This window comes from Callionymus lyra, chromosome 8, assembly GCF_982586985.1.
Source record: "Callionymus lyra chromosome 8, fCalLyr1.hap1.1, whole genome shotgun sequence".
NCBI classification, from domain to species: domain Eukaryota; kingdom Metazoa; phylum Chordata; class Actinopteri; order Syngnathiformes; family Callionymidae; genus Callionymus; species Callionymus lyra.
Genome location: NC_141825.1, coordinates 10,533,776 through 10,549,352, shown reverse-complemented (window position 1 = coordinate 10,549,352; position 15,577 = coordinate 10,533,776). Strand labels below are relative to the sequence as shown.

General features: G+C 40.1%; 1 protein-coding gene across 1 annotated transcript in view; it reads left to right on the top strand.

Annotated features, from left to right (window-relative positions):
* The window catches only part of mrpl23 (mitochondrial ribosomal protein L23), a 29,398-nt gene that overhangs the window by 1,992 nt on the left and 11,829 nt on the right, over window positions 1–15,577 (top strand). Inside the window, exons 3-4 of the mRNA XM_087796697.1 lie at window positions 6,433–6,515; window positions 9,358–9,431. Coding sequence (XP_087652823.1) covers window positions 6,433–6,515; window positions 9,358–9,431 — 157 coding nt within the window. The remainder of the gene's footprint in view (window positions 1–6,432; window positions 6,516–9,357; window positions 9,432–15,577) is intronic.

The following is a 15,577-nucleotide window of genomic DNA, read 5'->3' as shown; positions in this document are numbered from 1 at the left end:
AAGCTCTAGATTTATTTGGAATTGGTTAAAATACAATGCAAATCAAACTACCTACTTAATCTACCTCCATTGTACAGATACTTGAGGTCTTATCTGTTGGTTAACGGATTCATTAGCATCAGTTCTCATAGTCCCAACTTGCCTTCATACAGACAATCAGCACGATTAAGACGAGACTGAAAAATTGAAGTTGCATATGTGTATGTTTTTGAGAAAGACTAAAGCTATAAATAACATTTATTTTCCCTGTCATTTTATTTAGTTTTGCCATCCATTATAGAGCCTAGATGTGTCAGTATGTAATCCTTATTCAATAACAGTTAACAATTCACCTTAATCTAAGTCTTAGGACTTTTCAAGGTTTTTATATTGGGGCCTTAACTTCAAGAATCAAGGTTTTATGTTCATTCAGAGCCCACTGAAGATAATTTAGTAGTTTTGACTTTCACCTTTACCTTCTTCCATTCTGACCTTGCAGTCTTGCGTGGGAACATTGGACTTGACACTTAATCGCCAAAACTTGTGACTGAATCAAATGATTCGTCATCACAGTTTGTTCTTTGTTATCTTGCACGTCACCTTTGGACATTGTAGAAAGTAGTAAGAGGACAGACGGTGACACAAAACCAAATCACTCCCACTCCTCTGTTGTCGACGAGCCTGACTCACGACAGTGAAAGCTCTCGGAGCTATGACTCTTTTGAGTAGGTGGTGTTAATGTGGGGAAAGTTGAGCAGCTGTTAATGAGAAATAGTAATGCTCACATTCTCAGGACTACAAAACAATAGTTGCCTTTGTCTGAGCAACACCTGCAAGTTAACACGCTTGTCTGTTTTTTCTTGTACCTCAATTGCGTTATCACTGAATTTCCTTCTGATCGTCTCTTCCACGCAGGGCTCTGCTGTTTATTGTGCTTTCCTTGAACACTTTAGAAAAGGTCCAAAACCAATTTCTCCGAAAGCAACTCTTGTTAATGCACCTGTGCAGTATTTGCTCTGCAATCTTTTTCTACCCACAAGTACCTCGGTATTTATTTGTCTGTGTAATTGTTCCCAAGCCCTTTTGTTCTTTTAGTATTTCCTCTTAGCATGAAGGGAACACCATCAAATTTCTAGATTTCCTCTGTGCCTGCACGTACTGTGCTTGGCATTTCTAGGAAGCACCATCAAAAACAGACAGGAGCATGGCAACGAAACCTTTTTAATCAGTTGTGCATGGAACTATTGTTGAAACGTTTTAAATTTTCTTTCATCCGTTTATCAAGTGGGTTTTCTCTGTTCATATCCCTTTTTTTTTTTAATACATTTTACATTTCCACAAAAGAACATGTTGAAACTATGTTTTACCATTTCAATGAGCAATTTGGCAAATATATTTACACCATAAACTAAAAATTAATTTCTTTAACGGGATACAATCCAAACATAATGGGACTAAATGCAGTATAGAACATAACTTTGGCTCGGTATTGACTCTGCTCACTTTTTTTCTTGTAATTATGAAACATTTAGTGATGGAATAACTAAAAGTCTTCTATTCTGTACAGTCAATACAGTTTGTCTGCTTTTCCATCTTTCATTGAATTCCTTACTTCTTAGTCACTTTTCTGAAGGCAAAGCGGTGGGCAAACCATTATAACGTAACGCTGCGTAACTTTGAGTCTATGGTGTACTAACCAGAAACAAAAAGGTCTGGACAACGTCCACCGGCCATGGAATAGCGCTTCAGGCTAACATACCGTACTTCTTTTTGCAGTGTTTTTGCTAAATGAATATTTTGTTTCTCAGTTTGGGACCCGCTTATGAGGACTCGGTAACGTCACTGGTGGCCGGCAGTTGGTCCATGTCACCTTTAAGAGGCCAGCTCGTTTCCCTAAACTAGTGCTTACAACAAAACAACCTCACACCATCATTTCATCAAACGTACCTTTGCGTTGACAACATCACGGTTGACAAAACGGTTTGTTAGCACGTTTTTATCCTTTGACATCAGACATGTGTCACGGAATTTCAATCTTATTAATCTCTTTAGTTTCAAACACACATCCTTGTATTTGGAACATTACTTTTTAAAGAAGTATGTTTGATTGCTGTTTACAAGGCTAAGCTTGAGTTGTACAGTAGTAAACAACAACATTCATTCTTTGTATTTCAATTTTCACTGGTGTGTTTCTTTCAAGAAACTGTTTAAATAGTGTTGGTGGAAAAAAAAAAAAAAACCCATTGCTGACGGCACTACTCACTGGCCCCAATTCGCGATGAAAAAGACCATGCTCCAGACTCCACTGTGGTTTCTTACTGTAATCAATGAAAAACAACCTTCCACTGCGACACAGAAAACAACGTCAGATCTGAGTGCCAAAAACCTGTTGAATCAAATTGTGTTATGGTCGCCATGGCAATCACTCTGTTTCTGTTTGCCATTCCATTCTGTAAACATGACTCCAGTTGAAAACCAGGTCATTTTCACGCTAATTGACCTCGGTTTATGTCATAGGAAGTCATTAAGCCCAGCAGTCGGAGTCTTCGCCCCAACTGTCTTCTTTTACCAGTCGGTCCCGTCTATGAAGTTTTCTGACTTGTGTTGACCTCTCCTTTGATCTATATCTGTTCTTTTGTCTGAGCAAAAAAACAACAACTAATCCTTCACACGATGCTCTTATATTCTCCACCTCCCAACTGTCCCTCTTGAGTTTTAAGGCTCAGGTTCCTCAATGGCTTTGCTTCAAAACAAGGTCTGCTATTATGATCTTGATACTTGGTGTTGAGCAACTTCAGTTTATGCATTGTCTGAGCAGATGGGAGGGTTGTGAGGGAGTATTGCAACCCAAACCCGACAATGGGGACAGGCTGACAATGAAAAGCGGCTTTTCTTTAACTTTCATCTGCACAGCAAACAACTCTCCTCTTTCATTCTCTCTGGACATGATGTACTTTGATGTGTTTGCGTGAGTTTGCACGGGTGTATATTATCAGTTGTACCTTTTAAGTGCCTTGTTACCATTTAATAGATGTGAAATTAAATCTGATCATTTTATTTACAATTTATTACTCGCCAAATGGAAGGTTTCTTTTAATATGATGAAGACACATTCCATTCTTGGTCTTCTGAGTGTAATTTGAAGTCCTAAAACGGTTAATTACAAAACTATTCCTATTAATCATTTGCATTTTGCTACCAACTTTTCATTTATTTTCTCAATAGCTCATCGTGTTAGAAATGAAATAAAATTCATTTGATTCATCAGGTGACGTCGGGTTCAGTAACATCTTTTGATGACCCTGAATTACACCGGATGCATATTTGTTCCGCCTCCGTTCTGACCTGTATTTGCTCCTTTACGGCTGTCCATCAATGCCTACAGGTGGCGCTTGCGATACAGTGCTTCTCAGACGGATATCAGGATCCACAAGGAGCCACGAGATCTTGCAGATTCGGGCGTTATAGCGCCATATAACAAGATATAGTTTCAACCACAAATTAAACAACATTATAAAATGTAACCTATTTATCTGGAAAACTAAAAAAAACTTGAAATTAAATGGGTCTAGTCTGGATTGTATTCTTGGAGGGAGAGAATGCAGAATCAAGGTATCCCTTCTTGAACTTTGATTGGTTGGGACTTGAAGGTCGTTTATCGTTTTTTTGGAATATCGGAATTTGGTTTAGGTTATGGTCTTTTATTGCGTCTATTTGGATAATGGGTTGAATTTGTGTGTTTGCACTTGGGGTTTTGTGTGTGTATAAGTGGATGCATGTTTGTTCACCCTGACTGTCTAGGTAGAGACTTGTTTATTTAATACACCAGCATTGATCTTCTTATACACTTAATTTATTGTTTTTCTTTTGTTCAGTTTATCAATATTTTTATGGGGATTCACCCCGACATTTGCGGATCAAACTTCCCAATGTTCGCTCACTTGAATCTTGTTCATGTTGAAATGAATACAATAAGTAAAATGGATGTAGTTTCCATTTTACTTGATATTTTTCTGCATTTTTACTGTGTCCTCCGTCAAAAATGGAACCTCTGTGCAAAGCTTCCAATAGCGACGATTGCAACGCAGCACACACAAAGTCGGTGCAAATACTTTCATTGAGTTTTATTTTTTATTAAAAAAACGAATGCGTACGACGACTGAGACAAAAATCTCATGCATGCAGTGTAATTCAGTGGTCCGCCTTCTTCATGGTCTGCCACCTGACGTTGTTTTCAAATGTAATATTTCTAACCAGCAACAAAAATATCTTGAGTCAACAGCCATCTATCAAACCCATACAAAGCCCCTTTGCTTCCCTGTAATTCTCAATGTTTAGCCGTCAACTAAAATAAAAGATTTAAAAACCAAACCATCAAACCAGCCCAGTTTCTATCAAACATCAGGCCACATTAAAAGCCTTTCAAGTGTTTGCCAAGTCACATTTGGAGAGGGCGAGCGACCTCAAAGCACCTCATACAAGAATTCATGGTTGCCACATAAGGGATGATGGTCACATACTCGGTTGCAAATGAATGGAAAGGGCAACGGCAACCTTTTCATTTACGCATTCATTCATTAATTGAATGTCCTTTAAACAATAACGGTCATAAATCAATTTCAAAATTTCTTTTTTTTAGCTGAGAAGTTTGGTCACAAAGACTTTTTAATCTTGAGTTTGGGAATGTAAATGACTCCTACAATGAGCTAGCGGCATTGATCAATCAAAAAAGCCAAAGTTATCAATATGTCCAAAGTTCTCCATATCTTTCTGAATTATTCGACTTAAAGCATCAATAAGAAGGTTCTAAAGTATTGTTTCTGGCTCCCTCGTGTGGCACAAAATTATTACTACAATGCGGTTATGTTTTTAGTTCTCACAAACCGCATTAAAAAAAAAAAAGAGTTTCCAGTTGTGTCATACAGTTGGAGAGTTTTCTTTTAGCAAAAATTCTAATCAACAATTTAGCAGGAAGTTAACTGGAGAAGACTCTCCATTTTTTGACTGAATATTGACACTATAGGTGTTCATGGAGTAACTTCTGTTATTAACCACTGTATCACATTTTATCGAATATTAATTTGTTTTGTCTTTATGTGTAATAGTAAAAAATGATCTGGCAGTACCTGTAGGGTTAGTGACTGTCTGTGTACGCTCTACATTCATTAACATTTGCGGTGGTTGGATAATTGGAGGGTAAAGGCAGCAGGGATTTAGAAAATGTTCTCCTCATTAATCAGGATCAGTGTTCCCCTGCTAATGATCCAGAGGAGACCTTGTAGTCCGGAGCCACTTTCCTACCGTCCGCTCGGTTTTCTTCCTGCACTTTCTAGGAAAAATCTGACTTCGGCGCAATAAGTCTTTGCATGTGATGTAACCATGGTCGTTCTGCGCTGCTTCACATTTACCTGGCACGAAGAAGAGACGGCGAGGAGGTAGCGGTGCCAATTGGAAGCAGAGAATCGTGCATAAAAATACACGTGATTGAAATTTGGAATGAATAAATGACAGAGGTAAACAAACGGTGACCTTGTTACCTCATGATGGAGTGTTTCCCGAGCAAAAGTTAGTTTAATTTATTTGAAGGAAGAAGAAAAAAAACTCACTCTGCTCTATAGCTCCATAAATTGTGGAAAGCTTTAGCAAGCTTTTATAAATATAAGCCTTTGTAACTTGATAAACACCATTAGCATGTGGTATTTAAGGCCCACATCACTGTCCACGATGCCAGACTTTAACCTATTACAGAGAAAAAAAGGTGATTGTTTGTACAGCATGGAACATACATTACATCATTCTTTGAACAAAGACTCTTTGTGTCCACAGATGGGATTTTCTCATGCAAATGTTTGTCTTACCAATTGCTGTAATAAAAACTGTGTGCCTCAACATTTAAAGAAAAAAAAAAAAAGAACGATACATAGGAGGTGATGAAAGCCGCCATATCCGAGCTACAACTGTGAGACCACAGCGTCGCTATTAAGCACTTTGTCAGACGCATTTAGGAAGTGATGTACCAGGCTAATTTAATTGACAAGATTGATTTGCCTTTAAAAGCCTCTTCTTCCTCTGGTCGGACCAATCCGTTCCAAATGATGCCCAGTGGGCTAGCTTCAGCTGGGCTGGACCACCGGATCACTTGGTGCCAGGCCCACTTCCTGTGTAGGGTTTCATTGGGCGCGATCGATACCTCCAGACTGCTAATTGCATGAAGACTGACACTCACATTTTTCTTGTCTTCCCTTCACGGTAAAGAAGATAATTCACAATTTGTGTCCATATGGAATTATACTGTCTGGTCGGCAAAGGGAATGTAAGGGCAGTATGTTTCATGGACACTAGGATTACACGTGTACCATCATCATTCAATAATTCAGTCTTGAAGGAACATTGATTTTGAATGCCTTTCATGACCTTAGCTAACCACTTTTTTCTCTTTCTCTCTCCCTCTAGAATGACGAAGTGTGACGTTAAGAACTACTTGGAGAAGATCTATAATGTTCCTGTGAGTGCAGTTCGCACAAGGATACAGTTTGGTGAGTTCAAACATTCAAAACCAGCTAGCTAGACTGTGTGGCATTAAAAACACTATCCTCGGAAGTTAACTTTATTCAGTCGAAAACATGTATTGTTGTCCCAGAACATATCAATGAACCCAGTGCTCTGCATTTTAAAATAAAAAAGACTGTACAAGAGTAATGGTAATGAGATATTTGATGAAAACGCTCAAATAACTAAGACGATGACAACATCCAACTAGGATTATAAAAGACTATGAAGATCAATTCTGTGTTCAGATAAACGCAAAAGAACAAACCTTAAATTTCAATGATGGACAGTGACAATGCCCACGTAGCGTATACTGGGAGGGCATTACATCTTTGAGGGCCATGTAGGGACAGCATTAAAAGGTTAACAAAAATATCATATTAATGATTGGAAAGCTAGATGTGTTCTTGTTCTTTCAGAATTAAGAAAGAAAGGAATGAATGACAAAATACACACTTTCACACTTAGCATTAGTTCATCCCTAATTTCCAAAAGGTATTTTACCAACAAATCCATATAGTTTTATCTAATCTATGAAGTCCTCTTGAACCTTCTGTGTATCTCAGGTAAGCATGCCTGCTTTTCCACTCACCTCTCCTTAAAAAACTTCAAGATGTTTCCTCTGCTTAGCCAAGGTGTCTTTGTGTTGCACAACTGAAGAAAGCTGTTCTTCCACATATTTAAAACTAAAACATGGCAAACGTATCCATCATCAAACTTCAATTCCCAAGTAAAAGTGAAATATGACGATCTGAGTTCGATGAATATTAACCCATATTACTAAGAAAAGTAAGTTGGTGGTCATGTGAAGTATGGTTTTGAAATTGTTCACCATAAGAGTTCATGTACTGCCTTCTTGAGGCTGCAACCAGGTGGTTGATTATAATGGGGTTCATCTGGCAGCAGAGACAGCCCCTCCAATTGACACTCGGTGGAAGGGGTGTTTTCCAGTGGATAGTTACTGTAGTGCTTAGCGTGCCTGGCTCTCCTTTCCATCTTACACACACAGCTGCTTATCTGAGAATCTGCTGCAACAGCACTCGAGCCTCCAGATGTCCCAGGGCACCCCATGCTCCCTTCAAACAAATGTACTTTCATCATTAAAACCGATCCTTTATTGAAGGTGCACTATCCTCCACGTTGCACTGCAATCTGTCACAAATCCTTTCCCTCCTTCGACTTGTTACCGGAGATCAAGGATGGGTCCTAATTTCGGTGAGAGGGGGATAGTTATGTGGGGTTTCTGCAAGTCTATAAATTTCCGCTTTCACGGTGTAACTTCATCTGGTTTCGTTGAGTGTAAAATGGCGTGAACCCCGGTCTGTTTGGAGTGTAAAGAGTCACAAGGAACCATTTCTACCACTGGAGAGGCTATAAGGGAGGAAAAAGTAAGGTGGAAAGAGGCGCCTATCTTAGCTTAGCCTACAGTGTGGAGGACCCATTAACGGTGTTTATTAGGATTGCGTCTTTAAAAGCTAGGGGAAAAAGAAAGCCCCTCAGGAGGGTGTGTGGAAGGAAAGCAGTCAGCGGTGAGTTGACGGAGGGGGATCGGGAAGAAAGGGCGTCTCGGGGCCCCTATGATTTCTTATGTGCGTCATAGAAGGTATCCCTGTCTATGTTGGGAGTTCCACTCAATTGGCAGTGTGAAGACAGGGAAAAAGTTGAGGAACGTAAAGGGGTTCAAACGACCCTCTCTCTTACTACTGTGGGCAGCAGGGGTATTTTGGAAGACGTTGCCATGGATACCCCTCTTGCCTGGGATTTGTAATGCGATAGCTGGTTGCCAAACCGCAATCTCAAAGTGGGAGAAATTGTGCTAGCGTTTGCGAGCGTTCTATGAACTCTTTGTCTTCACGTCCCTTATGTTTTGGTAAAGGAGTCGATGAAACTCCACTTTTCATATCTCCCAGTGGTTATCCTTCGCAAGTTAATAATGATCATGCATACACCCTGATACCTCCAGTATGTCTCCCACCCACACAGAGGCCTCCATCTCAAGAGGGGAACCAGTGGGGGTGTTTTACAACCCTGCTCAGGGCTTTCCCAGAGTACAGTGCTGCGTGGCTAGTGATAACCAGCTACACGTATGCACACAAGCACAAATTACTCGCTGAAGTGGAATGTTTCCCCTCTTTTTTCATGTCGTAAACTGTTCCCATGCCAATGGTGTTTTTTCAAAAGGCTTGTTGACTCGACCATCAGTCTTGTTAAGATTGGAGTTATGAGGCAAACATTACTGTTTGGTCATTATCTGTCATTTTTTTGGGGGTCAATTCTTGCTAATCTATGTCATTGGCCAATTCATTAGGGAGAGAATATTCTCAATCACGGGTTCCTTTGTGTATCTTATTTCATTTCTAGTAGCGCCTTTAAATATGTCCAAGGGAACCATTATTTTAAAGTATTTATTACTCAAGGCCCTAGATATAATTAAAGATGATTTGCTTTATTTTTGTCATGGAAAATGGCATGCTTTATTTCTCAAGATGAAATACTACACACTGTCTTACAGATGACCAAATAATAACCTCAACACCATCTTACATAAACCCTATTGAGACCATATGGAGCCATGAGAGATTTACTGCTGAGGAGAACAGTAAACCTTATTGAACAAGACTGCTTGTGTTCGAGGCTTTAACAAATGTTAATTGTGAAAAGGGACTATGCAATTGTATGGAGTGTTGCCTTATTTGGACAATCAATAATTGAGTAAAAGTCTAAAACTAATATGTATTTGGATAACCTCCCTCATTGCCCTCAGCGTTTTACATGCATAAAATTGACGTTCAGAAATCCATGCAGATCTGAAACATCTATTAATTTCAGGTACCAACAAGAAGAAGAATCATATGAACCAGAAGGTCAAGAAGCCCGACTACAAGGTGGCTTATGTTCAGCTGGTGAGTAACCAAAAACACATTATTTTCTCAAACTCCTGTATCCGTTTTTGCATTAGCTCAGGGAGTCTTGTCAAGTATTCAATGCAAATCACTATCTGCGCAATAATTATTGTGGGATGGATCCTTCGACACTCTTGGGTTTTTGGGCAGCCTTAAGCGTTAATGTAGCTCGTCTTGAAAGGGCCTTTCATGGCCACGGATGGAAAGAAAAAGAGTTTAAATTTCCCCGAACTCTACTTAGTCCAGTTGCCTTCTGTCCAGGAACTCGGTCTGTGCATGCAATTTCTACCTTGACTTATTGACAAAAATCAATTGTTAAATATATTTAAATAATAAAGATAAGATAAAGATAAATATAATCTTTGATTTCAATTGCTTTTTGTGTTTATTGACTCTGGCCAACAACAGGTCACACCTGGTGTTTGAGGTGAGGTTTATGTTTGAAGTCTCCCCCACCTGGATACCAACAAACCTTTCCCTCAAAAAAAAACACTGCTATTATGTACCTTTTGATGCAGAAGTACAAAGAAAGCGACTCTTTTTTTGTCTTGTTCTTCTGTTCTGATAGAGAAATTTAGTCGAAATATGGAAAAACAACTATTTAACTATTACATAGCGCAACCACTTTTTCATTTTAACTTGATTCATTACTACCTTTTTTGTTTTTCATGTTAGTGCTAATCTTACCTAGGAACACTAATGTCAATCAAATCTGTAAGACGTCAAGATCAACCCATGCATGGTTAGCGATGTGAAGATGTCACCTGTTTTTAGTGTGCGTAAACAAATCCCCGTGGATTCCAAGTGATGCCTCCGCCACCCGAGACGATACGCCACGATAGGTGCGAGAATTAAGCCTCGCACAAGACGCCTCTCTGGCCCATGTGCACCGCTCATGCTTGCGAAAACTCTGGAGGGTTGAATGTTTATCTTTGTGTCATTTACTCTTCAGTCACAATTACCTAGTGGTTGACTTAGCTATGCTGGTTTAAGGGTGAACAGCAGGCCGAGACGCTGGGATGCAGGCTCCTGTATTTAAACAGGCTGCGTATAAACCGTATATCCGGCCTCCAGTTTTTTTTGGGGGGGGAAAAAAACATACTCTCGCTCCTTTTCCTACCTCTTTTGTGAACGCACAAACACACACATAGCCCCAGAATACCCTTCTTTCTTTTGCACTGGTGGGTACAAAACAAGATTGTTTCTAATTGACTCCACATGTGGGAAAGTGTTCTGTGGGTCGACGTGCACACTGTGGTCCCCCACTCTTCCCTCATCCTTCCTTCACTCTCTCCTGCTCCCTCCATCAGCTAATATTGCAGCTGTAATAGGTTTGCTCTCTACCTCTTTCTCTCTCTCTCTCTCCCTCTCCCTCCGACTCATTCCTAACTCTTGGTTTGTGGTTAAGGGGAGGCCTCCTGTTAGCGGGGTTCCGTGACGGCTATTTTCCTCTGGCTTAAGGGGGGACCCCAGTATCGGGGGGGGGGGGAAGATTGTGTCTGCATGTGTGAAATGTTCACTCTGTCTGGGAAAATGTGTATGTGTGAGGGAGGAGCTGTAGCCGTGAGCAGGGGAGTTGACTAAGGGCATGATGGAGTCATGCCAAAGTAGGGGGTCCAGAGATGGGGCACAGTCATTGGGGGGGGGGAGTTTAGGGGGGGCGACTGAGGATCTAATCCAGAGTGGTGGTCCTGGTAGTCCAGTGACAAAAGCAGCAGTGGTAGAAAAGTCTTAAGGCTATCAGACTGTTCTTAGTTTTGGCCACACTTCAGTGAGACTGCACTGCTGGGAGTCAGACGGCTTTCATGCTCCGCTGGGAACAAACTTTGGTCGCTATGCTCCGGTAACACTAATTTTAGATTTTCACAGTCAACTCATACTCTTCCACCTATTTGATGTTGCAAGAGGCTGATGTTAGCGTCACATCTTTTGACATAAAAAAACAAAGATAAGTGCATTTTTCAGTGAGTGGAGTAAGATCAACTGTGTGGCATTTGATTTATTTTATTAAGAGTTAATGTTGAACCACTTACCTGTTGCCATATGTGTAACAGTTTCACATCCCCTTCTTTCCATGCCATGTTTTAACCAGTGTGGGCAGGATTTTTTTCCCCCCAACCCTGGGCCCTGTGTGTCGGTTTTCCTTTCTTCTACCACACAAAGTAGATTATCTACACCACGTCTACCTGCTTTTAGCAGAACTTGTTCAAATCTGAGGAAATGTGATCGGCCAGCTGGGAAAACATTTGATCAAAAGTGATTTGTTGCAAAAATGAGTTAATAAAATAAAATGTAGTTTGAGATGTGGGTTAAAGACTGGTGTGCTTTTCATCCTAAATATGAGCTTTCCTCCCTCGGGCGCCTCATAGCAGCATAAGCTTTGAGGGATGGTGCCAAGGCGCAACACTTGAGTGCAATGAATGGATCAGAGTGCAGTAGCTGGCACTGCCAAAACGTGAATGGGATGATGTCCTGCCAGAGTGTTTGTGAATGGTACTGAATAGTAAATGATGGTTGGTTGAATGGTACGTATGTATAGCACATCTTTAGCAGAAATTTACCTTGCATAACAATTTATTTACAGATCATTTTTATATGCTCTTTAAAGAGTGTTCGTGATTAATAATTACTGACATTTTTATAATGAAAAACTGTCCATGTATGTTACAAATTAACATTCTTAAGCATGTAAACTGATGATTAAATTATCTGTGTGTACACGTGTATATATAACAACAAATATGCAGTGTTACATCATCCTTCTGATTCAACTACTTTTATTTTGTATTTTTATATTAGCATTATGACATAGTCATGACCACCCAATCCAAATACACCAATTACCCCCCAAAAAACTCTCGAGAATCACAGTCCTTATTCATTTTTATTTAAAAATTGAATATTTTAACAATGTTGTTCAATGTTATTATTACTTAGTTACTTTTTTTGTGTATTTTAGTTGCCAGGGCGAAGTGGGCAGAAATTGGTGTCAGTCTGTTTGAGTCCCCACTCCTTCATAAAAAGAAAAGGAAATTAGAATTTGGCAAAAGGGGGTGTACCACTACCTAACATGTATGTTTATGTTATTAAAATAATATAGTCTGTCAGCTTAAGGGGGAGAGACTTTCCGTGTAACAATACATATTAGATTCTAGAAAAGAACACGTTAGGATCATGTTGAAAATACTTCAATTTTAGTTTGTTATTTAAGCTTTTATGATTTTGTTAAATGCAACAAACAAGTACTCCGTCACACGACATCACGCTAGAGATAATATCTGTGTAAAGAAAGGAATCTCAGATATTTTTCCTGAAGTTGTTTTCATCAGTGGTCAAGAGAGAGGGAAGGGAGGGGGTCATACTTTGTGTTGCACAATGCTTGGTACACCTTGGCACTTGCATGACTGTTCTCACGTCTAACCTTTCACGCCGCTTGATGATTTGTGCAAAACCTGACTAATGTTGTAGTCATCCGAGCTCGCCTCGTGTCTCCGTGTCGTCCTTGTGTGGTTGTAACGTGGCCCACTGCAAGACCATCCAAGCCACCGTGCGTGGACAAAAGCTGATCTCACGAAGAATCGAGAAGAATCCTCATCGAATAAGTGTAAACTCGCTAACAGACGGGTGAGCACAGATGGACAAAGGTGTTTGTCACCACGTCGAGTGTGTTGTTATCAACTGAACAGCTTGTTTTGCCGACACGCAATCAAGCGATGACAATCTTCTGGTTATGTTTCGATCCTCCTGAATACCAGTAAAACTTGACTCTGGTGTTGCAGAATTTACAGACGGCATGACTCTTGACGCAGTCGTGACTGCCTTCATTCATTTTAAACACTAAAAATGTCAAAACATCAACTTTAAAAAGCCTATGGAGCTTATATCCTCTCGTCCTCAGTCGGAGGGATTCCATTGGTTATTTAGATGCAAAGGACCTGATGATCGCTGCCATCTAGTGCTGAGACACATGAAACGTCAGTAGTAGAATTCACGTTAATAAATTAAAGGTTAATTTAAAAAATGGTTCATTTGATTTTAAAAGCTTCAAAATATAAAGGTTGTGCTGTTAAGTGCGAGTCCCATTAATACCCGACCCTTTACCCAAGTTGCCATTTCCCTCTGAATAACGTTGCGATACAATATCCGCACGACGAGTCGACAAAAGTTGAGTTTCAACCCCGTCGCTGAAGAGCATGCGGTAGCGGCATGTAAACTGCTAATTTTCCCCATCTGCATCTCCGAAGCACTGTGAAGCCTGAACCACAAAACGACGACAAAGTACCCAAGAGCCACGACAAGCCGAGGAAGTGGCAAACGCAGATGAGTTGCGACTGCGCTTAAACAGAACGCCGACACTAGATGGCAACGTTTTGCTTCACAGGTTGTCTTTCTGTGCCCTTTTCTAGTCTCAATGTTTTTAGGTTTTTATTGCTCGACATCTGATCCTAAACGGTTTTTACATATATATATATATATATATATATATATATATATATTATCTATTATAATGTTTGACTTGCCTGGGATCGGTCTTGAGAAGGGGCACGTAGTGGGGATGCAGGAGTGTGGGGGGGGGGGACTCCAAACAGATTTCCCCCCCACCTCTTCCTTGTTCCGATCTACAGTCTGAGTCGAAGCTGGAGGTGCTGAATCAGGGCCGAGGGGGAAATGTTGCTTATCTGTGTGGAATTTTATTATTTCCAACTATTTGGATCCTGATGGCTCCCGCTCTCCTTCCCTCCCTCTTCCTCCTTTTCACCTAGTCACGCAAACACAGGCTTTTCAACACACACACACACACACACACACACACACACACACACACACACACTTGTCTGTGCGTCTACAGGCCGGCTTCCTTCCCTCGCCTGGGTCGCCTCACCCTCGCTTATCGCTTTAATTAGTGTACTTAACTCCCGCCACTGTCCCCTCTTTGCTTTCATCCCAGCTGTGACCATCACATTTTCTCATAGGAAAACTTCAGCTTTTTTTGTTAGTTGCTATGGGTGTTTGTTTGGTGATATTTTTTCACTATACTGTATCCATATTTGACATTTTTCTAATATAGATTAAAAAAAAAAAAGATTCTTATAAATAAGATTCATGCTTTGGGTCTTTCAAATCATATTTATTTAATTAAACAATTGCCATTACTTTTTTTTCATTTTTGTGTCACAGTTAAACTTCTCCGCACTAGATGGCAGCAATCATCAGGTCCTCTGCATCTAAATAACCAATGAAATCCCCCTGACGACTGAGGACGAGAGGATATAAGCTCCATAAGCTTTTTAAAGTTGAGGTTTGGACATGTTTAGATTTTAAAACGAATGAAGGAAGTCAAGAGTCATGCCGTCTGTAAATTGTGCAACACAAGAGTCAAGTTTTTGGACAGTACTACAAATTTTTCTCAGTTTCCTTAGGATGTCATTGAGAAGGGATGCACCGGTTCGATGCTGGTATTGAATATTGGTCCGATCCAGCCTGTAAAAGTCAGATCAGGTATCAGTGTTGAAGTGAACGGATTTTTGAAGGACATATTTTGTGTACACTTGCAGGGTTGTTCACTTTGTCCCAAAGTTTCACTCTTAGTATGTTGTTTCATCAACTTTACAGACCATCTATGTTTTCTTTCAGGTTATAGGGAAACTAACTTTTTGCATTTTATTTAAAAACAAATGTTACGTCACAATAAGGGGAAAAAAGCAAGTATTTTAACACTGGTCTCAAATTCGGTATCGGCCGATACTCAAAGCCCAGATATCGGTATCGGGACCATTAAAGTCGGATCGGTCATCATTGAGGAGTCAAGATTCTTTTTCTTTTCATGCAACACTCAAAACTAGTCACCAGTATGATGCAACTTGCCCAATGTCACATGTAAGGCAGGGAAGGGAGATGGCTCTCTTCCCTAAAAAAATGTGCACTCAATTTCTGCAGGAACAAAACGTGTCATGATGTAACCAGCAACACACCGCAACTCGTTGACTTCGGAAGTTGACTTTTTTTTTTTTCATTACGTATTTAACTGGCACTAAAAAAGTTTAAACGAAACGCATCGGAAGGCACTGGCTGCAAGATTTGTGAAGTTGTTGGTAACTTTCAAGACTATTTCACCAGTTATACTTTAAGTCTTGGTTAATAACTTT